This window comes from Nicotiana tabacum, chromosome 16 (assembly GCF_000715075.1).
Source record: "Nicotiana tabacum cultivar K326 chromosome 16, ASM71507v2, whole genome shotgun sequence".
In the NCBI taxonomy this organism is placed as follows: domain Eukaryota; kingdom Viridiplantae; phylum Streptophyta; class Magnoliopsida; order Solanales; family Solanaceae; genus Nicotiana; species Nicotiana tabacum.
Genome location: NC_134095.1, coordinates 59,108,229 through 59,136,104, shown reverse-complemented (window position 1 = coordinate 59,136,104; position 27,876 = coordinate 59,108,229). Strand labels below are relative to the sequence as shown.

General features: G+C 37.3%; 1 protein-coding gene across 1 annotated transcript; it reads right to left on the bottom strand.

Moving 5' to 3' along the window:
* Positions 1–17,141: 17,141 nt before the first annotated feature.
* LOC107818714 (phosphate transporter PHO1 homolog 9-like) lies at positions 17,142–21,822 on the bottom strand. The gene is made up of 13 exons (XM_016644746.2): positions 21,090–21,822; positions 20,140–20,440; positions 19,999–20,047; positions 19,854–19,925; positions 19,632–19,761; positions 19,193–19,313; positions 18,818–19,076; positions 18,597–18,701; positions 18,468–18,512; positions 18,224–18,373; positions 17,851–18,129; positions 17,625–17,764; positions 17,142–17,369 (listed from the first exon to the last, which is right to left on the bottom strand). Exons 1-13 carry the CDS (start codon positions 21,559–21,561, stop codon positions 17,276–17,278), a joined length of 2,217 nt encoding a protein of 738 aa, XP_016500232.1. The 5' UTR covers positions 21,562–21,822; the 3' UTR covers positions 17,142–17,275.
* Positions 21,823–27,876: the final 6,054 nt, after the last annotated feature.

The window sequence follows — 27,876 nt, the reverse complement described above, 5'->3', positions numbered from 1 at the left end:
CTTAACTTATTGGGTGAAATTGGGGAAATTGTGGTGGTATTGGGGTTACTACATGTTTGAATTAGGGTGTGGGTATATAATGCCCTCAAGGTGTTCGCTTAAATGCCACAGTGAGTTGAATGAGTAATTGTGACCAATTATGCGCATGAAGTCTAAGTAACCGCGTTGAGTCACATTTGTTTTTGGGTTGTGCTAATGCTATCCCTATTACAGGTACTATGGCTCCATCTAGGAAATGTCGCACCACAGGTGCTTTTTCCAGTAGTCAAGCTGGATTGTCCAAGGCGCATGAGTCAGCTCCTGCTCGTCCCTTTGATAGTAGCAGGTTCATCTCTGTCAAGGCTCAGGACCGCTTTGCGGATAAGGCCCCTAAGAAACCGATACTAGAAAGGGGAATGGATATAGGGTCGCTCCAGCTGGGCTGCCCTAACTTGTATAACGAGCTGGTAAGGCGGGGACTCCAAATATTCTTTAAAGAGACGAATGAGGGAAATGTGATGGTTGTCCGTGAGTTCTACGCCAATCTAAAGGAACATGTGAATGGCGTAGTAACAGTGTGCAGAAAGGAGTTGGATGCCTCGGTTGAGGCTATACGGAGGATATATCAGCTGCCCGCTCCCGTGGATCCGTATGAAGACGGCTATGAAATGTATGGCAGATCACACACACAGTGGGAGATGTTCTTTCCAACAATTTGTGCACCCGGCAAGGAAATTACATGGATGAAGTATGGTCAGAAGTTTCACTCTACGGCGCTAACCTTTGAAGGGAAGTGCAGGTTGTATGTTATCAACAACTGCCTGATCCTGTCTTCCAACACCACGGAGGTGAATGGTCCTCGGGCGGCTCTAATTTGGTACTTTATGACTGGCCACAACTTTGACGTGGCCAAGGTGATTCATGAGGAGATGTTCACCTGTTGTCCGGTGAAAATGTATGGGTTCTTTTTCCCTTCCTTAGTTACTCGATTTTGTCGGGCAGCTCGGGTGCCGGAAAATCTAGATGTGGATGGGAGAGTGCCAAAAGAACACAAGTTCCGCACAAATAAGGTCACTACTGGGAAGGAGCCGGAGGTAGCGGGTGGTGATGATAGTGGTGAATCTGATGACTCTAAGGAAGATGAGGCTAAGCAGGAGGATGTGAGGGCCGAGCCACAGGCCCATGAGCAAATTGCCACAGTTGCAGCACCATCTGGGGCCGCTCGGGTTACCTAGTTCATAGCTTTGGACCAGGAGGTGGCCGGACGACGTACCTCGGTCACTGACTTGGGTACACGTGTTGACGCGGTGGCTGCCCAGCAGGTGAAATCGGAGAAAAAATATTGGGTTGGCTGAGAGCTCTAGGTCGTGCGTGTAATCTGAACCTAAACACGGTGTCCAATCAAGAGTGATCATTCAGGGAAGTTCCTTTACCTCACAACTCTTTATTTTGTATGCCATGAGGACATGTCTTTCTTTTAAGTGTGGGGTGGGGGATACTTCAATATATGTGTGTATATTTAACAACTTGATTGTTTGATGTTTTCTTTGTTTTTCTTGATTGTTTTTGGTGGTTTTGAGTGGTAGTCAAATTAGGTAAGATCAAAGTAGGTAAGTTGACTTGTCCCGATGACGGATCTCTTTTGACGGGGTTCTTGAGGGTCTAAGTCGATGTGAAAAAAAGGAAAACAGAAATATGTTGGACTCTTCCTGAGGACGGATCTTCTAGACAGTTTTCTTGAGGGAAGTAAGTCTAAAGAAAATACCAAAAAGATTTTTTTGTTTTAGGTAGTGTAGTAACTCCCCTTGGTTTTTCTTTGGGCCATGGTTCTTTTTCAAGGGTTTTGCTTGAACCGAATGTAGTTAGTTTTTGTTTATTTTGTTTCTAGTTTTTAGTTAGTATTGATGGGCTATGAGCTGAAATAGAAAGAGAAACCCTTGGCGTTGATACACCTGAACACAGTAGACACTAAAGTGTAACGCTTAGTCTTAGTGGTTGATTCTTGCTTGAGTGCCTTAAATTGTATGTTTGTAATTGACTTGAATACTTAAGCGAGAGTGTCTTGATAAGCCAATCTGGAGTGAGTCATGTGCCATGTGTGTGTGAGTTGTATTGTATTCTATGCTCTACATTTGATGCCTAGAACTTGCCTCGTGTGTTTGCAAAGCGAAATAGTAGCTTTATTCAGTCTTAGAAGTGATATAGGCACTTCTTTGTTAAGCCAGATATATAAAGTAGACCCACCTAAATGCAATACATCGTAGTTAACCTCGTTGAGCCTATAAGCCTGTTTCCTTAGCAACCACGTTACAAACCTTACCCAATTGTTTGAACGGCTCATTTGTTTGAACCCTTTTACCTCCCATGAGCATTTGAATGGTTATGAAATATGCAAAAGCTAAAGTGTGGGGTGGTGGTTTGGTTTATGAGTGGAACCGATGAAATAGAGAAAAGGTGCAGTATTTGAAAAAGTAAAAGAATAAGCACCACTTAAAAAGAAAAGAAAAAGAGAATGAGTAAATGTAGAATTTGATAAGTGGTGACTTGATACAATTGCACCTAATGGAGTTGGGGTATTATAAAAAGAAGTGTGGTGGAATGTCTGGTTTGACATAAGTATGGTTTTGAATGCTAATGTGATTGTATTAAAAGTGCTTAGGGAGGTTAGTCACTATATCCAAATATATCCTACCCGTCCCTTAGCCTACATTACAACCAAATAAAGTCCTAATTGATCTTAGACTGAATGGACTCGATTAGTAGAGTAGTACTCTACGGGAAAGCCTATGGTGCATCTGTGTGGCATATGAATTTTCTTTCAGAGAGTGAGGGAATTTTGTCTATATAAGTTCCTAATTGTTCTTAATATTATTATTTGTGGAACTACTCTCTTGTGGGATGTGAGGGCATGTGATTCACGAAGGAAAGGTAAGTCTTGACTTATGTATAGAGTAATTTGAGTAAGTACGAATATTGCACGGCACGTGAGAGTCGACTTTTGAGGCAAAGGTTGTACACTACTAGATGTAACCTTGGTGATTTGTTCTTGGTGTGACACATTCGGGGAAAAGCTTAGTGAAGGAACCTTTTTAGAGTATAGTGGATTGCTCGAGGACTAGCAATAATTTAAGTGTGGAGTGTTGATAATAGGCTAGATTCATGTAATTTGATGACTGTTTATGCCACAGCTTGACTATGTTTCACTGTTCTAGGATAGTTAAATGACGATAAGTTGGCTCTAATTGTAAATTTCATGTTTTATAGGAGCAAGTTGTGCTTATGAGGACTTGGGATAGTGTTTGGAGCTAAATCGAAGCAAGGGAAGACCCTCGGAGCTGAGTACGTTGAAAGAAGAGAGAAAAGAAGAGCTGAAATGATGACCTAGCTTAACGCGGCCATTAGCGCGCCCACTAGCGTAACCGCGCTAGCCCAGGAATTCGAGGCAAAATACAATGCCATATGCACGGTCATTAGCGCGCCCACTACTGCTACCGCACTAGTCCAGTTCGGAACATATAATTCAGGGGTAAGCTTGGAAGTTCGGGGATAATTCCACTTAACCTATAAGAGGTCCAGCTCATACAAAGGGACATTATCAAGGTTTTTACAGTGGAGTTAAAGTCAAGGCAAGAGGCAAGGAGGATAATTCAACATCGAGTTCTTCATTTCTTCTTTTTGTATTTTACCATTTATGATGAATTTTGTTATTGTTATGATGAACACGATTATGAGTAGCTAAATATTTAGTCTAGAGTTTTGATATAACCTATTGAAGGATGAACTTCGTGTTATGTTAATATAGTTTGCCCGATTTAATCTCTATTTGTTCAACTACGTTCTTGTTGTAGTTAATAGATAAGATTCTCAATTAATTGTGCCTATTTAGTATATATTACTCGGGAGAGAGTGCATATTTAGGTAATTGTTGAACAACATTACTCCCAAAGTATATGAGGGATCAATAACCGAGGGTTTAAAGGCGGGATTAGGGATAACAAAGCCTTGGGTGCGATCCTAAGTGAGTTGTAATAAAAGTCAGCTAGTGTAACTCGGGAGAGTGCGTCTAGTAAATTATCGTAATTACTCTGGAGAGATTTACAGTAGCAAGAGTGCTCATGATTGATAGAGATGATTAGGCAATTCTATGCGAAACATAACAGGAAGGGATTCCATCAATAGGGGATATCATAACCTTAGATCCTTCTCTTACTTGCATACAACCCAGTCATAGTTAGCTCTTAGTTTACTTGCTTCAATTCAGTTATAGTTAGTAAAAACATCTCCACTTGTTATTCAAAATATCTGGGAAGTTGATTACGAAGAATTTAGTGAGTCTAACAAGAGTAATTGGTAGGTTAATTCCCTCTAGATTCGACTCTGGGCTAAATACTCGGATTATATTTGCAGCGACCGCTTGTCCTTTTTATAAGGCATAGTTGGTTGTGATCATGGGTCGACATCACATTACACTAGCAATCACCTCATCCCAATAAAGGGGAAAAATCTCATCACATCAATCTCATCCTAATTAAGGGGAATAATCTCATCAAATCAATACGGAGATTTACCCCTCACTCATTCCTACACCGGCACGTGTAGTTTTGGGGTTAAGTTAGTTCAGCCTACCCTTCCTCGATGACTAAACGATACTCCCAAAATATTTATTATATAAAGTAATTGAAGCTCACTTCATATTCTTTCACACATCTTTTCATTTTGTTGGCACTAGTGGCCACAAGTATAATTTCGTTCCTGGCACGTCAGCCGCATTTCATATTTCATACTCCTTTCTTTCACTTTCAAACATCATTATGGATTATCAACAATAAGGGCCTTTATAATCACGACTTTAAGTTCATATATGGGCAACAAGAGTCTTAAGCACATTGAGTTTTCTTTCACAATTTGGCATAATAACTTGCAATTGAAACATGATTGAAATCATAATATTTCGACACATTGGTAACATTTGAATACATTCCCGAAGGAGAACATAATATGATAGGAGCATTTGGAACACATTTTTAGTATATATCTTTCAACACAAACTTATTCGAAATAGTCAAATTTGTAAGGAATAACTCTGAACATGAGAAATAAGGGCTTGGACCTTCATACTTGAAACTTACGAGAACACCGAGGGATTCGAATCTAGGAGAGAAGTTTATCCAACATACCTCGCTTGACTGTTCCTTAATTTACTACGACGTTCCGACAATCCTAGCGACTTCAATCTATTAGAGAGATGACAAAATTAAACCATAATTAGGAAGACATTTATGGGTTCAGACCATTTAGGCATTTTATCAAGCACTAGGTGTGCGATATGATTTTAAAGTTCTTTTATGGTGGATTTCCTCCATTAGTTCATTTTAGACACACTAACAAGACTTGAGTCTTCATTTCTTGTTTCTTCCTTTCCTCCTTTATTAAGAGTGTTTTGTATGAGAGTTAGTGTTGGGAAGCACTTGTGTGAACCCTTTTTTTGGAGTGATCTTGTGAGGTTATTCTCTTAGGGTATTTGGGACTAATTAGAGTGTTTACTCTAATTTTGTACTCTCTTTTGTACTCTTGTTGGTATAGTAAAATTGCTCCTCTCCGCTTGTGGTCGTAGGTCACTTTGACCAAATCACGTTAAATTGGTGTATTCTTATATGCTTTAATTGTCATTGCTATCAACTTGCATTATCTTTGTATTGTCATTATAACGTTGTTTAGCTAAATTTCGCACTATCCGAATTTCCGATCCTAACAAATTGGTATTAGAGCCGGATTTAACCAGGTTAGGTTCAATAGCCAAAATGACTCTAACAAAGATCGATGTTGAGAAATATGATCGAAGTGCAAATTTAGGAATGTGGCAATTAAAGATAGAAGTTATCCTAATCCAGGATGGCTTAGACTTGGCGTTGCAAGGAAATGAGAAGAAGCCGGATAAAATAACGGACTAGGAGTTTGCCGTCATAGATAAAAAGGATAAATCAAGTATCATCTTAAATCTCTCAAATGAGGTTTTACATAAAGTTTCTATAGAAACCATAGTCAAAGGCATGTAGGAAAAATTGAAAACCTTATATATGAAGAGGACGATGAAAAATAGACTTTACCTGAAGCAGAAGATTTATACAATTCGTATCGGTGAAGGTGCCTATATTCTCTCTCATCTTGATACCTTTGATTCCATTCTTATGGATTTGAATAATATAAATGCTGATTAAAGTTGAGGATCAAGCCGTTTTATTTCTTTATTCTCTACCCCCGTCTTTTAAGCATATATGAGATATTATGCTTTATGCATATGATAATATCTCTTATAAGGATATTAAATCTATCTTAAAATCAAAAGAACATATATATAGTGATATTACTGGGAAAGCTAGTGGAACTCAAGCGAAAATTGACTTGTTTGTTTGGGGCAAATCTGATTCAATATCCAGATAAAATAATTTAGAGTGTTGCTATTGTCATAAGAAATGTCACGTTATCTCTGAATGCTATAAACTAAAAAATAAAGAAAAGCATAAGGAAAGAAAAAATGAACACAAAAATACTGACACCGCTGAAGCTAGTGTAGCAACTGATGAGATTGAGGGGACTATATTTTTAGCAACTGAAACTAGTTTCAGATTAGAAAATGAGTGAATTTTAGATTCCGATTGTTAATATCATATGTGTCTTAGCAGGGACTTATTTTCTACATATGATTTAATTGAAGGTGGAGTTGTCCAACTGGGTAACAATGTTACTTGTAACATTATTGTCAAAGGTACAATTAGAATCAAAATGCACGATGGTATTCTGAGAACTCTCACGGATGTTAGATATGCCTGAGTTGAAGAAAAATCTCATCTCTTTGGGCACTTTAGAATCCCTTGGGTGCAAATTCACTGGTGAATGTGGAGTTCTGAAGATTTTTCAAGGTGCTTTTGTGATCATGAAAGCACACAGATCTTGTTCATTGTATACTTTATTGGGATCCACTGTTATAGACCCTACTACAATTTCGGTATCAGACAACTTGTCTGATTTTGATGCCATTAAATTTTGACATATGCCCATTAGGGCTTTTGCGGAGAGGGTGGAGCAAATGTACTATATCAGCCAAAATTAGGTCAAGGTGGAGATTTGTAATATAATCAATATTTTGGCTAGTGGAGTCCATATCACATAAGCATAAACCTATTTACAAAGTAGACCTTGTTGGAAATATTCTTTGGGACCTAAAAATATTGCATTGTGTGGTGGATATAATTTGCACAAGTTGTATCTCTTCTTTTACACCTTGGAGGCCAAAGCTTTTTAGCCTATAAAAGGAAAGGAGTTCATTTTAGACACACCAACAAGACTTGAGTGTTCATTTCTTGTTTCTTCCTTTCCTCCTTTATTAAAAGTGTTTTGTATGAGAGTTAGTGTTGGGAAGCACTTGTGTGAACCCTTTATTTGGAGTGATCTTACGAGGTTATTCTCTTAGGGTATTTGGGATTATTACTCTAATTTTGTACTCTCTTTTGTACTCTTGTTGGTATAATGAAATTGCTCATCTCCGCTTGTGGACGTAGGTCACTTTGACCGAACCACGTTGAATTGGTGTCTTCTTTATATGATTTAATTGCCATTGCTATCAACTTGCGGTCTTTGTGATTGTCATTATAATGTTACTTAGCTAAATTCTGTACTATCGGGGTTCCCGATCCTAATAGATATATGCAAATAAACTAATTACTCGATCCAAGAAACTTCTTCATTTATTTTTAGTAATTTTTTAAGAGAAATGACATCACTTTCTCTTGAGGAAGTATCTTGTAGCTGAGGATCTTCTTGAAAAGACTCTTGGGCGAGGATGGGGCAATGAGACCTCCAGGTTCAAGCTTTATAACAGGGGATCAAGTAAGGTCTTAGCATGGGTTTCAAAATTGAATTAGGTCAAATGAGGTGGATAAACGAGAAAGGGGCTAATAAAAAAGGGGTGAGTTTAATTCAGCCATTTGTTATGGTTTTAAAAAAATTGAAGCAGATGAACTAAAACTCTGATGGAGAACAACATCTGAAATGGGTGTTCAAGAAAAAATTGAAGAACTCAATAATGTTTTCCTCTGCCATAAAACTTTAGGCTTCGATAAACTATCTTCAAGAATTACAACCAAATTCATGTTCCATAGCAGAAAATTTAGAGACTTTGTTTTGAATACAAACAAAAACGATAATCATGAAATTTGAGGTGAAGAAGATAATAGAGTAGTGGGATAATGGGTGGAGAAATATTCTGATAGGTTGAAATAGTTTTTTATTTCCTTATCTCAAAATTGGGGAAAATGGATAATGTATAATGGGTAAAAAAAATTAAGATCGGGTCGGATGTCAAAATTTGGGGCGGTCTCTTTAGTTCTAAAATGCCACATGGCATTTCGTCCAAATTAGGGATATTTTGTTTCATAATATAAGGGTAGGGGCTCAAACAACCAGACAGTGAAACAGAGAATGGATTTAAATAATATTTAAAAGTAAGGGGATATATTTGACCCTTTTCCGTATTATGTATTCCGTTCCTTCAGTTTTCTATTATCGTGTTCACTTTCGGTTGATTGGAGGGATTAAGTAAGTTATTTTGATATATAATTTGGAATTAAATCTATCATGTGTTTGATTGAGAGTATTAGCTAAAACCAATATAACTTTTGTACCAGGTGTGATAGATAATCCTGGTTATCCAGTATAATAATTCTGATTATAATCTCGAAATAATCTCAGTTTGACCCAAACTACCCCTAAGCGTGGGTTGCGCTAAGGGGTTGAAAGGGGGTTCACAACCCCCTACACTGAAAAATTACATTGTGGTTGAAAGGGGATTCATCCCCTTTGTTGAAAAATTATAATTTGTCCAATGTTATTTATATATGTATGATTATTGAATCCCTTAACTTGTTCGCGTATTTATTTATTTATTTTATTTTTTGAATGTGATGACCCAAAGGGTCATCTTGTATTTTAGAATTTGAATTCGGGTTTCTAGGCCTTGAAAATCTCATTTTCTTTTTCTTCGATTTGTGTGCACAGTCCGGGTACGTTTTTTGGAAAGCTTTTATGTGAAATCTAAGAAACATATTGGATTTAGCCTTTAATATTGATTAAAGTTAACTTCGGTCAACATTCTTAGTAAATGGACCTGGACCCATAATTTGACAGTTCTATAAGGTCTGTAATAAAATATGGGACTTGGGAGTATGCCCAGAATCGAATTCCGAGATCCCTAGCCCGAGAAAAGAAGTTTTAAAGAAAATTATTTGCTGGAAAATATAAAGACTTTTGGAAATAAAATGGTGTGTGATCTTGATGGTATCAGGCTCATATTTTGGTTCCGGAACCCGGTACAGGTTTAAAATAATATTTAAGTCATATCTGTGAAATTTGGTAAGAATCGGAGTTGATTTGACGTGATTCGGACGTCTGGTTGAGAAAATAGTAAATTTGAAGTGTTCTTGAGGAAAATCATGAGTTTGAGGTTAAATTCATAGTTTTTATATGTTATTTTGATGATTTGATTGCATGAGCAAGTTCGTATGATATTTTTAGACTTGCATTAATGTTTGGTTTGGAGCCCCGAGGGCTCAGGTAAGTTTTGGATAGGCCACTGGGTGATTAGAACCTAGAAAAACTCAGCTGTGCATTTGGTGTTTTGCACAGGCCTCTGATCTCGTAAATGCAAGATCAGGCTTCGCAAATGCGTACAGTCTGTCGGCCTGGGAAATGCGACAATATTGTCGCAAATGCGAAGAAGGAATGGGAAGGTCAACCTCGCAAATGCGAAACTTTGGCCGGAATTGTGAAGGCCCTAGAGGTTGCAAATGTGACATATGTGTTGTAAATACGAAGGTAGCAGAAATTCAAAGGGTTAGCAATTGCGAACCCCTGATCGCAATTGCGATAACTGCAGCCTGTTTAGTGAGATTTTAGACGGAATTTTCACTTCATTCTTCAAAATTTTAAAACCTAAACTCCAAAGGGCGATTTTCCTAGAGAAAGTTCTTCCCGAAATCATAAATGAATCTCAACTCTTTTTCTTCAATCTATTTCATCTTTTTACATGATTTCACTTCAAAATCTAGGGGTTTTCATGGGAAATTGGGTGTTCTTGGGTAGAAATTAGGTTTTTGAATTTTGGGAACTTGGACCTCAATTTGAAGTCGGATTTCAAAACCAATTGCATACTTGAGTTCGTGGATGAATGGGTAATTGAGTTTTGGTTCGAATTTCAAGTTTTGACTAAGTGGATCTGGGGTTGATTTTTGACTTTTTGGGAAAAATATTGGGAAATCTATATTAATACATTAGAATTGGTTTATTTAGCATTTATTAATATTGTTAAGTAAATTATGACTAGATTCAAGCGGATTGGAAGTGGAACCGAGAGGTAAAGCGATAATTGAGGCTTGATTTTGTCCGTAGAATTGAGGTAAGTGTTTGGTCTAACCTTAGTTTGAGGGAATAGGAGTTGTTGTCTTATTTGCTACGTGTTAGTGTTGAGTATGATGTATAGGTGTGGTGACGAGTATCTATACGTTTGTGTCGAGCATACAAGTGAGTCTTAAACTGTGAATGTTGTGATTCTTAATATGTAATATTCATGCTTAAGTTGATGATTATTCATGTTGAACCAGAATAATGATATTTTTTTGGTAATTGACTATTGTTGAGTATTGACTCAAGTTGAGATTTAAATTGAGAAGTTAACTGCTGAAACGAGATTGGCAATAGCTGATTCCCTTGCCGGGATGTTATTGTTTCTATTGTTGATTCCCTTGCTAGGATGTATTGTTCCTATTGTTTGGGTGAGGAAGAGTATAAAGCACGAAGGGTGATGTCGTGTGTGATATTGTGAGTGAGTGTTAATGCACGAAGGGTGATGTCGTGCCGATATTGTGAGTGTCAATGTACGAAGGGTGATGTCGTGCTGATATTGTGAGAGTTAATGCACGAAGGGTGATGCCGTGCCACGCTTATGAGAGTTAATGCACAAAGGGTGATGTCATACCGTTTCTATTATTTCTTATGGTGAGAACGAGAGTAAAAGCACGAAGGGTGATGTCGTGCACGTGTTACTGTTTCATTATTCTTGTTGATACAAATATGGTGTTCATTGTGCTTCTTTATTGAATTACTGTTAGAATTTGATATTCCCCGCAGCATGTTCCCCTTCCCATCTTTATCTGTTATTTCCTGTTATTATTGTTCTGTTTGTATATGATTTAACTGCATAGATTTATATGGTTGTCGTGTCCTAGCCTCGTCACTACTTCACCAAGGTTAGGCTCGACACTTACCAGTACATGGGATCGGTTGTACTAATACTGCACTCTACATTTTTTGTGCAGATTTTGGTACCGGACCTTGTGAGTAGCTTGAGGTAGATGCCTTCAATCCTGGGAGACCAAGGTAGATCTGCTGGCGTTTGCAGAGCCTGAAGTCTGCCTTTCCCCGCTTTAGTTTTCTGTTGTCTCTTCTATTTCAAGAACAGTTGTACTTCTTTCAGACTTATATTTGTAGTAAATCTTAGTAATTCGTGGATTGTGACACCAGATCTATGGGGTAGTTATGTACTTGAGTTGTGGCACTGTTATATCATTTCTGCATTTCTTAATTATTTTGTTTAGCTAATATCTGTTCCTGTTTGATTAATAAAACTGGTGGTAAAACTGCAATTGTCGGCTTGCCTAGTTTTCACGAGTAGACGCCATCACGATTCTCGAGGGTGGAAAATTCGGATCGTGATATTGAATCCTTGTGATAAAAATCCTGCCGCCGCCACTGCTCTTAAGGCTTATTCTACATAAGAATTAGAGGATTTCCTTCAATGGTATTAAGGGTCATTTTCAAGTGAAATTTTGAAAAGATGGGAGCTTAAACATTTATTTTTGTTAAATATTTTGGGAGTTTTTTGACCAAGAAACCTGGACGCAAATGTCTTTTTTTTGGTTGATAAAACTAACATTTCATCTCATAGAAAAAACTGTCTTTACAAAACCAGATTAATGCTGACCATCAATCTCCCAATCACTATTACTATTACAAGAATTAACTAGAGAAAAACACAATCATCAAATACAAGCTACTTCTAAGGATAATTGTTTAAACTTTGCAATGCTTGTTGCCATTTGATCTTTGATCACCCTTGTATATGCATGTGTATAGCAATCTCCTTGCATATCTCATCCACCATGTATCTACCCTTGTTGAATCTGATGGAGTTTTTTTCGCGCCAAATACAATACACTACCATCGCAAATGCTATTGTGTTGATACCTGCTTTACCATTCTTCCTTTTAGCTATGCTACTGATCCATACTAGTTCATCTTGCCAGCTTCCAATTTTCCTTGTAACTCCCAGCCATCTCAATATTCTGTCCCATAATATACTAGTGTTTGGACAGCCAAAGTAAATATGATCAAATGTTTCCATAGTACTTGCACAAAACACACAATCTAGTAGCACTTGGATTTCAAACTTGATTAGCCTGTCCACAATTGCTATCCTTTGATGAATATCCAACCATAGATAAAATTTGAATCGTGGATGAATCTGTGTGTGTAGATGAATGCTTTTCCAACTAAATTTTGGAAACTATGGCAGCATCTGGATATAAACTTTTTGCATTTGGAACCTGCTTTGTTTCACCAAGTCTATCAGAGTTGATATGAGACTGGCTTGTACTGAGTTCATCTGCACCAAGTCTCTCTTTGCCTCTATGAGTTTCTTGACCACCCATGTTGATGTCTTAGGTGTGTCTATTGTTGTAATGTCTTTGTTCTTTATGTAATAACTGTGTGTCCATTCAATCCATATAGCATCTTTCGTCATTGTCAAAGCCCATAAGTATTTCAGAATTGCAGCTTTATTCCATATCCTCATATTGATGATGTTCAATCCCCCAGCAACTTTTGGTTGACAGATCTTATCTCATGCTATCAATGCTTTCCTTGAAATGGCATTTGATCCAGTCCAAAGAAATCCCTGCATATGGTCTCTATCATCTTCATGATCTTCTTAGGCAATAGAAAAATTCGATCCCAGTATGTTTGTATTCCAAACAACACAGATTTAATAAGTTGTATAGGATATCATCCTAGCTGACCAGCAATTTACTCTTTCAGTAATCCTTTCTATTAGTGGTAGGCATTGGTAGATGTTCAGCTTCTTAGCAGATAGTGGGACCCCCAGGTACTTAAAGGGAATAGGCCCCTCTGTGAAGCCTATAAGATCAAGTGAACTCCTTGATATGCTGTGGAACACCAGCTATATACATTGAGCTCTTGTCTGCATTAGCTTACAGTCCAGATGTAGCATAAAATCTATTAAAGGCTTCCTGCAATGTTTTTACTGATATTGTGTCTGCCCTGCAAAATATTAACAAATCATCAGCAAAAAAAATATTTGTCACTCCCAGTTTTTTGCATCTTGGGTGGTATTTGAACTCCTTTAAGGTGGACAATTGGCTCATCTCTCTTTATAAGTATTCCATTGCAATAACAAATAGACATGAAGGCATTGGATCCCCTTGCCTAATCCCTCTCTTGGCTTGAAAAGGCTTGGTAAGGCCATCATTGAGTACTAAAGAGTAGGACACTGTTGACACACATTCTATTACCCAATGGATGAATTTCTGTGGAAAGCCAATGTCAGTGAGCATATATCTAAGAAATTGTCAATCCAAAGAGTCATAAGCCTTTCTTATATCAACCTTGAGAACACACCTAGGAGATAGACCCTTCCTATTATAGCCCTTGAATAGCTCATAACTAAATAGGATATTATCAATAATGCTCCTTCCTTATATAAAAGCAGACTGTGACTTTCCAATAATTACCTCAATTACTCTTTTGATTCTTTTAGTCATGATATTGGCAATAATTTTATGCAGCGTAGTACAGCAAGCAATAGGCCTATAATCTTTCACTGTTGTAGGTACTGGGACTTTAGGTATCAAGGTGATGGCTGTACAGTTCCATGTTGGCTTCATTTTACCAGTATGAAAGAAGAATGAAATAGCCTCATAGATGTTCTGCCTCACTGTCATCCAATGCTTAATAAAGAATTCTATAGGATAGTCATCAACTCCAAGAGCTTTGTCATTTGGCATATCTCTCACTGCTTCATCCACCTTTTCATGTGTTATCTCCTTTATTAGTTCCTGATGATGTTGTAATGTTAGATAATCTCCCGCTTTAATAAATCTGGTATTTGGGCATGGCTTTAACCCAGTGGCTTTCCCCATTAGCTGAGTGAAAAAGTTAGTGAACTCTTTTTCCACAGCTTTTGGATCAGTGATCTTTACTCCCATATCATTATACACAGTAGTGATATTATTCTTGTTGGCTCTAATTTTCAACTGTGCATAGAAGTATTTAGATTTTGAATCACCATAATTAATCCATGTTACTCTAGACTTCTGCCTCAATATCCTCTCATCTATAGTACTCCATTTCTCCAATTCATGCACAGTTTGTTTTTCCTGCTCTATCAGCATCTGGTTGAAAGGATCAAGAACCAGGTTAGCTTGAGTAAACTCCAATCTCTACCTTATTCATGTCAACCTTTGCTCATAGTTTGCTATCTCCTTGTTCAGAACTTTAGCCTTATCGTTTAGCTTATGTAACTTCTGTCAAATAATAGTCATAGGATCCTGAACAATCTACTGTTGCCATATTCTGTCAACCATAGGTCTAAAGTCTTTATGCTCCATTGTTACCATGTATAGCTTGAATGACTTGGGATGAATAGTTTTTCTTTTCCATAGTTGAACTATGATAGGAGAATGATCAGACACTCCAGGTTCTAAAAAATCTGCTTCCACATGCCCATAGTCCTTAGTCCAGTTAAAATTGCCAAAAGCCCAGTCAATCTTACTATACACTCTATCATTTGCATTCCTCTTGTTACACCATGTAAAGAAACAACCATTTGTTCTCAATGGGGTCAGTTGCATATTGTCAATATATTGTTTGAACTCATGTACCTCACTAGCAGTCATTGGTTGTCCTAACCTATCACTTGTGGTTAGGACATTATTAAAATCTCCACTTATAAGCCAAGGTACTTGAATCTGCCCCCTACCTGCTGCAAGTGATGCCATAATATTACCCTTTCCTGCACCTTGTTCCTAGCATAGATAACTGTCAATATTATCTGAGAACTAGTCACTGGATCATCTACTAAGAACTTAATAAACTGCTCATGAATGTGGACTATCTTTACTGTCAATGTGGTATTCCATACTCCCAATATTCTTTCATTTACAGCCTTAGAATAGTTACAACAATATCCCCAATCCTGATCTACCTTATGCAGTATATTTTTTTCCTTCTTTTCTTTAACTCTAGTCTCTAGACACCCTAGAATGTCTACTTTATTCTTTTGCAGAAAGAGTCTTAACTCTTTCTGTTTATAGGGCTTATTTATCCCTCTTATATTTCAAGTGTTAATGATCATGGTGGCTTTTGGATAGGATCAGAATTCATTGCATCTCCCTGTGCAGAACTTTGCCCACACTCTTCCAGAATTGTAAATCTGTTAGAGATGCTAGCTTCTACAGTTTTGGCTTGCTGCATAATTGGATTGTTCTGTATCCTGCTTCCTTCATTTCTGCTTGTCATCTGCATACTCTGATCAGAGTCATTTTCAGCTTTATTCTGATTGCCCTTTTCTACTTCAGTTGGAGGTTGTTCTTCAATTACCTCTCCTTATTCTTGTTGTTCTTTTGGATTCCCTCTTGAACTACTTTCTTCCTTCTGCCCCTATTTCTTCTTTTAGGAGCCTTAAACTCAGCATCTTCGTGATTTTGTTGGTTAGTCCTCCAGCATTCAAAATTATCATGGCCAAAATGTACACATTCACTACAAAACTTTGGCCTCCACTCATACAATATTTCCTGCTGCCTAGTACCAGTAAGAGTTACAATCTCTACATTCTCCACCAAAGGCTTAGTAATGTCAACTTTCACTAGTACTCTAGCATAGGAAATTTTATTCAACTCTGTTGTGAATCTGTCAGTGTACATTGGTAATCCTACAGCACTAGCCACCTTGCTCAATGCATCAGCAATCCAGTATCCAACAAGTAAACTAGGGAAATGAATCCACAAAGGAATTGTAGTAATACACTTGGGCCAAAATGGAAATCCCTTTCGCAATTTTGCAAAATAAATGGCTTATTGTGATACGAATAAGGCCTTGCTTGCATGACAAGATCCCTTTCCTCAATTGTTGTAAATCGAAACACATAGTACCCATCCTTGTGATATAGAATTTGGGGTTTGGTGACAAAATCCCACACAGATTCTACATAGCTTTCCATAGATTTCTCATACGGAGCATCACCAAGTACATACCCAATTAAAGCAGTTGCCCAGTGTTCGTTCAGCTCACTTACATCTTCTTCAACAATTTGAATGAATATCTTACCATCTCGATGACTTGGCGGAACATACTCCAATCTCATTCCCATCCGAGAGTTGCGATTCTGTTGCCAGAGCTCTTTTGCATGCAGATCCTTCTCCATCCCAGCCCCTGCTGCTGCTACAGGCTGTTCTAGATCTAGAGATGGTTGTGCTGAAGATCCAGCTTCAGAGAATTGTAATCTTCTCGGGCTTGTTGGCAATTGGTCCTTGCACTTTTGAATTTCCTTCTCCTTCACTGCCTTTGTACTGTTCCACTGGTTACTGTTACATTCATCATCCTCACTTGGCTTATTTTCCTTTCAAATTGGACGTAAATGTCTTATTAGCTGTATTCTTCAGCTATTGTATTTGAGTGGTTATGCTAACTCCATGCATCAATCATGGGCCCAAAATAATTACGCTAAAAATATTTTCGTGAAAAGATGTTTGGTAGTAGCACGTCTTGGTAGTTTGTAGAGAGAGTCAACCAATTATCAAGCACCATTCCATTTGATATAAAGAATTAATGTCCCTTGCGGATCTAAACCAGTTACGTTAAGTTGAGACGTTAGACGTAGTTTGTATATGTTGGGTTTCCCACATCGGTGGCTTTAAGTCACTTTTGGGGCCTTAAAATCCTAAGCCCACTAAGTCATATAGAATGAGTACTTGACATACTTTTAGGGGTAATTTGGTATAATGTAGAAATTCTATAAATACAAGGAGAAAAGAGACTGGAATCAACTTTCTTTGTGTCCTATATCTTCAGTGCAGTATTATAAACACCAATATTGACAAACGAATCAAAGAATTGTACAAGAAAAAAAGGAAATCATCTTGAGTTCTGCATATATATCAGCTAAATATAGTTATAGACTCGTGTCCTCATCGTAGTTAAAAGGCAATGGTACGGACTTGAAGGCACGATATTTCCCGACGTTATTCAAGTGCTCATTCTCCAATCTGAACAATAAAAAAAAGTGTAACTCATCAAATTTCTACGTGATGTCAAATAAACACACAAGTAGCTGCCTAACTCATCAAATTTCTGCTATAAAATAGATAAATAATTTAACCTGTTGTAGTACATACTTAACTGCATTGTTTTTCAGGTTACTAATTCCTCTTTTTATGGACGATTAGATGACTTCATATTCTTTTACAATATCATTGAATATATATATGTTACTCAAATAGATAATGGCTGGGAGTTCCGACCTGAAAAAATTCCACATGCCTCGGCGAAGGATCTCTAGACAGGCAACTACTGCAACCATTGCTTTCCTGTGCAGAAATGGTAGTTCTTGAAAATCTAGAACCAACTGCATCCATACTAATCTCAGAATGATGTCAAGAACCTGCATTAATTACACTTCAACAAAGTTAATTACACTGGAAGAGATCAATAATGTATATATTTTTCAAACCTGCTTTCTGCACTTACAATGGCAACAAAGTAGACAATCTTGTGTGGCACAAGTAATTTGTCTCTCAACCAACGGTTTCTTGAATTCTTTTGCAATAAACCCCAATCTATAACAATGTCCCAATAAGTATTTGCAACTGTAGTAATTCCTGAGGTTGATGCCGCCATCACTCTCCAAAAAGTTCCTCTCTTTTGAGCATAAAGTGTCCTCATCACAAGAGCAACAATGGTTGAGAAATATTTGAGGCTATTAAGCCCCTGCATTGAATCTTTCTCTTCAAATAAGCGGCGAAGGCACTGTACATATATTAAAGTACAAATTATCACCATGTTAAATAATTTTGAAGATATCTATTTTCATTTTTTCTGGTGCATGCAAAGTTTCTCACACCTGAATAAACCGAGACCAAAAGGGAATAATTGCGACGACTATGTATAAGATTTGATAAACACTGCTTTCTTGACATTTATTAGATCTTGTTCTGAAGTTGCCCCACACATAGTAGCAGACATAGAACTGCAAACTCCTAATTGCCTGAACCTGAAATGCAAGAGCACATTAAAGTTCTTTCCCATAAGTTTTGCAAAATTTGCACAGACTGAATTATCAATTAAAAAAAAACTTAGTGTAAAACCTGGCTGGTAAGTTGATCTGCCAAGAAAAAATCTGGTAGATTAACCTGCAAAATAATGTGAAACATTTTATTATCTATGTACTTTCTGTGTTATTAATCTGTAATATCTCCTAAACAAATTGCTGGTACCTTATAAAGCGGAGCGCACAGACACTGCCAGCCACATCTTATAAGGAAGAAACGACTTGAACGATATATGATGTTCAGAGGACAAAAAGTTATTAGAAGCAGAATCTGAAAGAAAAAAAGTGTGTTACAATCATTAGGGGTTTGTAATTTTTGAAACATTTTTGTATAGATCAGTTGTAGAATGAAAGCAGAAGAAAAAGTAATGTTTTTTCTAGACTTACAAACACCACGACAAGTGGGATCAGTTCAATCGCTGTCTCAAAACTTCGTGTATTTGGATCCATCTCCATATCTAGGTGGGCCAATGCAGCAGCTAATGCAAATACTGAAAGACCAGAAGCAAGGAAAAGAACTTGTCTGTAACCTAGTTCTGTTCCCTGCTTGAAGCCAAAAATGAAGGGATAATTGACCCTAAAACGCCTCCAGTAGTATATGTTCGCGGCGTACATGAGCATATGAAGGACAATGTATCCGAATAGGCTGCAAAAGATACAGCTCTATTACTCATATGTATTGCTTAAAACATGGTTTCGCTTGTAGACAGACAAGGGGCAATTAAGAATCAATATGACTTATTAGACAGATGATTAGTTTACCTGTAGAGTGGAAATATATTTTCCATATACTGTCCACGACTTTCATGCTGTAGAAGGTTTCCTAAATGTATGGATACAGCAATAGCTGCCACTAATGCTATTGAGCCACCAGAGAACAAACCTGTTGGTGAAACATATTTCAATTACTAACATCTATGGTTATGATGCAGTTTACCAACTTTTTCTAAGCACTTATCCCGGATGAAAATAATACATCACCTGATAGAGGCGAATCAAGGATCCAGAGTTAGTTGATTCAAATGAGTATGATCTTTATTATATGTGTACATTTAAAATTTTGTTTTTGCATATGTATTATTCATAGTTTGAGCTGAATGCAATAGGTACAGTTGAACTGGAAGAATCCGCCCTAAATCCGAATTTAACCTCCGATTACACAGGAATTAAGAAGTTGATGCTACTAATGATGCATACTTACCCAGGAAAAATGTTATTCTATGCGTTTCTCGTTTAGCTTGTGGTCTTAAAGATTTCATTCCTTTCCTTCGATTTCCATTGACAAAATGGTTTATGAATGTGGCCTCCACTCTTTCTATGAGCTTAGCAACCTAAAAACGGCGTAGATCGATGAGAAGTTCAAACTATGATAATGCTGAGAGGAAATTAAGCAGTTTTTGAAAGTGAAGGAAAATGTATATACCTCATCAGAGCTACCAAGATAAGATTTATCAACCATCTCTAAGTATGATTTAGAAGCTTTCCTTGAGGTGATCTGTATCAATAAATTGCACAGGTGAAAAGGCAAAACTTAAATACTTTCTATAGTGATCACTTCAGTATAGTACCTTGTCATACTTCTTCATGATCTTGGAAAATGCCAACACATTTAAGAAACTGGCACAATTAAGTGTGAGTTTTAGTTGAAGATAAAAGCAACTACTGTACTATAAGTAAGTCCTCATTTGTAAGTAAAATGCAAGCATTACCAGTAGTTTTTCAAAAGTCGAAGCTTTTGATAGAACTCAACAAAAGCCTTTCTCATTTGTTCTTCAGCTTTTCTGAGCTCCTCTTTGCTGAATGATAAGTTAAATTTTGAAGTATGGATGATATTTTTTAAAGTCGAGACAGGTGTTTCGGGTTCAACATTGATTTTTACATGGTCCAAAATCTCCAATGGAGCAGGCCTAAATTCCATTGGATTTATGTTTGCTGCATCTCTTTTCCCTCTTGTTGCTTCTTTTTCATTGGTCATCTCTACTTCTTGTATTTCCTCCATTTCTGACCTACCTATATTGGGGTTAAACAAGAATTCAAACAAATTAAAGGGCAATCATGGGATGGAGAAATTAAGGGAAAAACTCCAAATTTATTAAAATTTCTAGTTTTAGTACTTTGGGGTCATTCATACTTTTTTCATTAGCAAATTGTCTTGTATTTTCCGTTAACTTTAATGGAGCTCCAACGCGAACAGAACTCACTCTACTTTTGATTATGGTTTAAAATTACTCCGAGTCAAGGGTAAATACACAATGATTTGCTAACAATAAGGGAACGAATGACCCCCAAAATAAAAACGGAGGATAAAATTAAAATATTTCGTATAATAAGAGGGGTAGTAGACCATTTTCCCAAAAGAATGGAACATTGATAGATTAGGAATGTAGATATTCGGGAGAGGGTGGGCGTCGCTACGGTGGACGATAAGATGCGGGAAGCGCAACTTAGATGGTTCGGACACGTGCAGAGGAGAAGCCTAGATGCTCCGGTTAGGAGGTGTGAGCGGTTGGCTTTGGCAGGTACGAGAAGAGGTAGAGGGCGGCCTAAGAAGTAGTAGGGTAGTCGATTTATGTTGTGTTTCACACCCACTGGGTGAGATTTTACTGGGTTGTTGTTGTTGAATGGAACATTGATAGAATAGCCAAAGTATTGGAGATACCTGGATTTCCCAAATGGGAGGGCTTATCAACCTTGATTCTTAGAGCAATAAGTGCATTCATTTGTTTACTCAACTCATCAGCCTCAGCCTTCACTTGTTCTACTTTTTTCTGGTAAAAAGTTAGGACCTTGTTGAATTCATCATCAAGTCTTTTAAAGAAAACCATCTCATTTTCTCCACCTTTTTCAGGTGACATAAGAAACATAGTTTGATAATGGCCTTCTGAACTAGTAACTAATATGGCTTCATCTTCATTGTTTTGACAAACTTCAAAACTAGTCTGAAATCCACTAAAGGCTCTGTACATAGATAGCCTTCTCTTTATTGAGCCTTCAACTTCAGGTAATGCAGCAGTATTCCTTTTCTTGAAATTCAATATGTCTTTTAAAACACTCTTGAGATAATTGTAATCCATATGGGCTTCTTTCCATTCTTGGACCATTTGGGATGCAAATTCTTTCCCAAATTTCATCTTTATTTATCAAAGATGAGATTATCCTGTGGACTTGCTCTGTTTTACCAAATCCAAAATGAAAAGGGTGGTCTTTATATAAGAATGTGGAGTTTGGCTGTCTAGCCGTGATTGGAGAAAGGGTCAGCAACCAAGCTGTTAGTTTCCAAGAATGTCCAAGAAAAATGGACTCCTCGTAAAATCAATGTGTTCCTCTTTTTCTTTTGATAGTTTAGAATTTTTCTTGCCAGCCCAGAATGAGTATGAGTATATTACCGGTCTCTGATAATTTTCAATTATTATATTGAGCACCTTCATTAAATACTCATCAACCCCAAAAAGAGTGTAGTTTTAAAATTAATTGTTAATCATCATGGAGTTAAGTGTAAACACGAATGATGACAAAAAAACGTCCAGGCTGTAGAAAACAAAAGAATACCAACCGGAAAAGATTGTATTATAGTAAGATATTGATAAGTAAAATGCATGCGGATGGATACATTTAACATAACATAAGGTCAGAATACTTGCAATATTCTACAATGGCAAAATACATAGTTTACTCATCCACCTTGCACTCAAATCCTTGTTACACACATATTGACAACAGGTATAACTTTACACATCAAACCTTTCAAATGTGTGTCAATTACACACTACTTTTGACCAGCCCCGTTAATATTCAATGTTGTGTTTACTTGCGCTTATTTAAATTAAAAAACAAACGATTCTTTAATTAAAATGGACAACCCGACTCTATTTTTAATCCCGACCCAAAAAAGATCTGACCCTGTCGATTAAAAACAACTTCGCGACCAGATTAACAAACATAATTCCATTTTCAACAAAATATTTTTCAGCCCTAACCTTTGAAGCGAATCCGACGAGAACACATCTGCTCTTTGTTGTTGTTACTTTCGTCATTTTCAGGTTAATATTCTCATTTTAGGTTGTTCAACCATTTTGATTTAGATGGGTGGGTCGAAATAGTTAGGGTTTATTTGGGTATTTCGTCAGGAGTATTTTTAGGGTTTAAGACATCTTTTGGGGGAATCTCTTGTCATTGTCTACTGAAACCTTTGGCTTTTGAGTTTGTGTTGTCTTTTCTTTTTTTATTCTGTTATATCTTTCTTTATTGTCCATTTTGATTTCTTTATTCTTTATTTGCATGTGAAATTGAAATCTGTTGTCTGCTTCTTTCAGGGACAATGTCTTTTAAAATTATTACTTTAAAGTGGTATCACGGGTGTGAGTTAATTATTGGTCCTTTTAGTAGATATGTAGGGGGTAGTCAAACCTTGACTTTAGACGTGGCTGTAGATAAGATTTCCTTCTTTGAGTTTATGGATTACACTAGGGAGATGGGCCTAACTAAAGTGGATGAGCTGTATATATGCCCGATGGATAGGATTGACAAGCTGGTAAATGTATTGACTGATAAGGATATTTTAGATATTTGCAATCATTTAGAGGATGGGGATATACTAGAAATATATGTGACTCATGCTGCCCTTTTAACAGTACATGACCCTGTTGAAAATGGGAAAAGTGTGAGTTGTAGTAAGGCTTCTGGAAAAAGGCCTATAGAGGTCCAAGAGGTTGAAGAGGTAGATGATGAAGATGCTGATGACATACACTACACTTCAGACAGTTCTGCTGCTTCTGATGATGGAAATGCTTCTGATGATATTGCTTCCAACTCTTCTACTTCTGATGATGCTACTTCTGATGAAGCTAGGAATGAAGGAGAAGTAGACATAGACTGGACTTCTAATAGTTCTAATGATGTTGACTTAAATGTTCCTGATGAGAATGACCTCCAATCTTATATCCATAAGGAGTTGGGTGAAGGTATAGAGAAGGTGAAGAGAAGCAGCAGAAAAAGAAGTGAAAAGCCTAAAGGAAAGGGTGATATAAATATAGATAAAGCAGGTGTAGACATTGGGTTTGATGAGCTGCGTACAGGTAGCAAGCAAAATAGGTATGAAGGTCTAGTTGGGACTGATGAGCCATACTTTGATTCTTCGATGCTTAAAGCTTTGCATCAGATGTGGAAGGTGAAGATGGTGAAGAGCATAAGAGGGAAATGAAGGAAAAAAAAGAAGAAAAAAAAAAGATTGATCTTTGATCCTACTGCCAAGAAAATAACTTGGGAGTTAGGATTGATATTTGAAAATGTTGATGGGTTTAGGGAAGCAGTCACCAAATATGTAATTTAAAAAAAGGTGCAGATTGAGAAGTACATAAATGAGCCACATAGGGTGAGGGTTAGATTTATGGTACCTAAATGTGGATGGCTTCTAGCAGCTAGTAAAGATGGCAGATCCAATAATTTTAAGATGAAAAGATATAATTCAGTGCACAAGTGTTATACAACCAACAAGAACAAGTTTTATAATTCAAGATATCTTGCAAAAAGATACAGGAGCAGAATTATGTCACAACCAGGTATGAAGATTTGGGAGTTGAGAAAATTGATAAAGTAAGAACTGGACCTCAATGTAGGGAGATCAACTGCCCATAGGGCTAGAGCTAAGATATTGAAAGAAATCATTGGTGATGTGCATCAAGAGTTTAAAAGACTCTATGACTATAGAGATATGATTTTGCAGACCAATCCTGGGAGTACATGTGTGGTGAAAGCAGAAGATTAAGGTGATGGAAAACTGGTATTTTCTAAAATCTATGTTTGTTTACATGCCATGAAAAGAGGCTGGCTGGAAGGATGCAGAAGAATTATTGGCCTTGATGGATGTTTCTTGAAAGGAGTTTGCAAGGGACAACTTCTTGTAGCTGTCTCCAAAGATGGAAACAATCAGATGTCAGTTGTAGAGGTGGAGAACACATTCAATTGGACTTGGTTTCTGAAATGTTTGAGTGAAGATTTGGGCTTAGAAGATGGAAGAGACCTTACAATGATGTCTGATATGCAGAAGGTAACTATTTTCCTTCAGTTTCTGTTCTCTTTCATTAACTATTGTTCTGTTCTGCTTCAGTAACTATTGTTCTGTTCTGTTTTTATTGTTTTGTTCTGCTTCAGTAACTATTGTTTTGTTCTGCTTCAGTAATTTTCTTTAGGCTTTTCGTTTGATTTAGACTGGGGTTTACCTTGATTTTCTAATTACTTTTCTTGGTGGGGTAAGTTTTCTTATAGCCCATTTGGTCAAGCCGCAAAAATCAGCTTATTTTGAGAAGTGTTTTTTCTTAAAAGTATTTTTTGGTGAGAAGTAATTTGTGTTTGACTAATTAATTTGAAAAGCACTTCTAAGCATCAATTAGTGTTTGACCAAACTTTAAAAACTGCTTCTAAATGTATTTTTCTCAAAAGTTCTTTTCAAAAAAGTATTTTCGTAGAGAAACTATTTTTTTCTACTTCTCCTCAAAAGCACTTTTTTTCCCTTTCAACAGCTTGGCCAAACAAGCTATTAGCATAAAAGGTTTCCATATTCGTTTTTTTGAGAAAATGTTTTGCATTTTTATTAATTAAAATAATTTCTTCTCATACAACAATACAATAGAGTAGGAGAGTCATCTTAAAGGGGGAAATTTTTTCATTCAATATTTCTGTTTTCTCTTTTATATAGAAGTAGTAGATTATTCATTTTCTCCCATATAACGTAGGCAAATAAAATCACAATATAATAATATCTTATGACATATTTCTCCCTTGTCGTCATAATACATAAGAGATATATTTAATGTATTAAATTAAATTTTTAGACTTTTATTCTCTAGCAGTCCTTTCAGAAATACTTGCTTCTTGATCCTGATTTTTCCATTCAAATTTTGTCCTTTTTTCAACCAAAAAAAAAAATAAAATCCGTTGACAATGTCCCAATTGGAGGCAAGGATACTGGTCAACTTTGCTCTTAAATGATGTATTTGTTGTACGACCATCATCCTTGCAAATTTCTTTGCATCTTTAAACTGCGACATTATTTTGTTTAATTTCGTTCGTGGATTACTTTTCTTTCTTTCAGCTTTTCTTTTTCCTTGGCCTTTTGGATATTGTCAAAGAAACGATAAGAAATTCCATGGTAGTGGTACATTTCAATTTCGAATACGAAATGATTTCAACAAATAAGGAAAACATTTGCATTGAAATAAACACAATAAAAGAAAAGAAGAATATTGCAAAGAAAAGAGAGAATATTCTGCATTGGCATAACCAACATGTAAATATATAATTTGTTTGAGATCGAGCCTTGTGCGGATCAAATAAATACCTAGCATCGGCATAAACCAACAAGATCGGGGCTGCAATCATTGCTATAAAATAAGCCCATATTGATAGCCCTTTTAGATGGGGCATTTGCATCTATACCCGCTTTTTGGATCGTGTTTTAACTTGTACCTGTTTTGCAAAAAAAATTGCAAACGTACCCACTTTTTCGCGTAACTTCAGCATACGGGGCTGAAGTAGCAAAGACAATCACGCAAAACTTCAACATTCTAGTAGACAGGCCTGAAGTAGCAAGTGTGCTGAAGTTTTTGTTTATAATTGTTGAACATAAGCATAGTAGCTGAAGTTTTGTTCTCTATTTGCTGAAATTTTTGTTTGTAATTGCTGAACTTAAGCATAGTAGCTGAAGTTTTGTTCTCTATTTGCTGAAGTTTTTGTGTGTAATTGCACTAAATAAGCTGAAGTTTTTTTTGTCCTGGATTCATTAGTTTTGTCATTAAGCTTTTTCAAAAACTTTAGCAGAAGATGCTGAAGTTATTTAGTTCATTTATAAAAACTTCAGCACTAAATAAGCTGAAATTGTTTTGTCCCGATAAGCTTTTACAAAAACCTCAGCACAAGATGCTGAAGTTATTTAGTTCATTTATAAAAACTTCAGCACTAAATAAGCTGAAATTGTTTTGTCCTGATAAGAGGAGGTGGCAGACCTACTTTCATAAGCTTCTAAGTGAAGAAGGGGATCAGGATACTATACTTGGGGAATCGAGGAATGCCGACAGTCACCATGAAGTAAGTAATTGTAGGGACATTGAGATCGATGAAGTCTTGGAGGCAATGCGTAAGATGAGAAGGGGCAGAGCTACCGGGCCAGACGAAATTCCTGTTGAACTGTGGAGGTGTGTGGGTAGAGCAGGCTTGGAATGGCTTACTGCATTGTTTAGTGTTATATTCAAGACTAATAGAATGCCTGAAGAGTGGAGGTGGAGTACAATGGTCCCGCTGTATAAGAACAAAGGTGATGTCCAGAGCTGTAACAACTATAGGGGCATCAAATTATTAAGTCATACCATGAAAGTTTGGGAGAGAGTGGTAGAAATGAGAGTGCGAAGGACGGTGTCTATTTCAGACAACCAGTTCGGGTTCATGCCGGGACGATCTACCACAGAAGCTATCCACCTTATTAGGAGGATGGTGGAACAGTACAGAGATAAGAAGAAGGATCTCCACATGGTATTTATTGATCTGGAGAAAGCGCACGATAAGGTTCCTAGGAAGGTCTTATGGAGCTGCTTAGAGGATAAAGGGGTCCCGAGTAACTATATTAGGGTGATTAAAGACATGTATGATGGATCTAAGACTCGGGTTAGGACAGTAGGAGGCGACTCTGAACACTTTCCAGTTATTACGGGGTTGCACCAAGGGTCTGCGCTCAGCCCATTCCTATTTGCCCTGGTGATGGATGCACTGACTCATCATATTCAAGGGGAGGTTCCATGGTGCATGCTATTTGCTGATGACATTATTCTAATTGACGAGACAAGAGGCGGCGTCAACGAGAGGCTAGAGATTTGGAGACATGCTCTTGAGTCTAAAGGTTTCAAGTTGAGTAGGACGAAGACGGAATACCTCGAGTGCAAATTTGGAGTTGAGCCGACGGAAGCGGGAGTTGAAGTGAGGCTTGACTCTCAAGTCATTCCCAAGAGAGGTAGTTTCAAGTACCTTGGATCGGTTATTCAGGGGATCGGGGAGATTGACGAGGATGTCACACACCGTATAGGGGTGGGGTGGATGAAGTGGAGGTTAGCGTCGGGAGTCTTGTGTGACAAGAAAGTGTCACTGTTACTAAAAGGTAAGTTTTATAGAGCAGTGGTTAGGCCTGACATGTTGTATGGAACTGAATGTTGGCAGGTAAAGAACTCACACATCCAGAAGATGAGAGTAGCAGAGATGAGGATGTTGAGGTGGATGTGCGGGCATACAAGGATGGATAAGATTAGGAATGAAGATATTCGAGAGAAGGTGGGTGTGTCCCCCATGGAGGACAAGATGTGGGAAGTAAGACTCAGATGGTTCGGGCACATTCAGAGGAGGAGCACTGATGCACCGGTGAGGAGGTGTGAGCGACTGGCTGTAGTGGGCACGCGGAGAGGTAG

Coding starts and splice junctions, on each gene's coding strand:
- LOC107818714 (XM_016644746.2), bottom strand. CDS start 21,561: ATGAAATTTGGGAAAGAATTTGCATCCCAAATGGTCCAAGAATGGAAA. Junction 18,513..18,596: donor TGTGCGCTCCGCTTTATAAG/GTACCAGCAATT, acceptor ATTATTTTGCAG/GTTAATCTACCAGATTTTTT. Junction 17,370..17,624: donor GGCATGTGGAATTTTTTCAG/GTCGGAACTCCC, acceptor TTTATTGTTCAG/ATTGGAGAATGAGCACTTGA.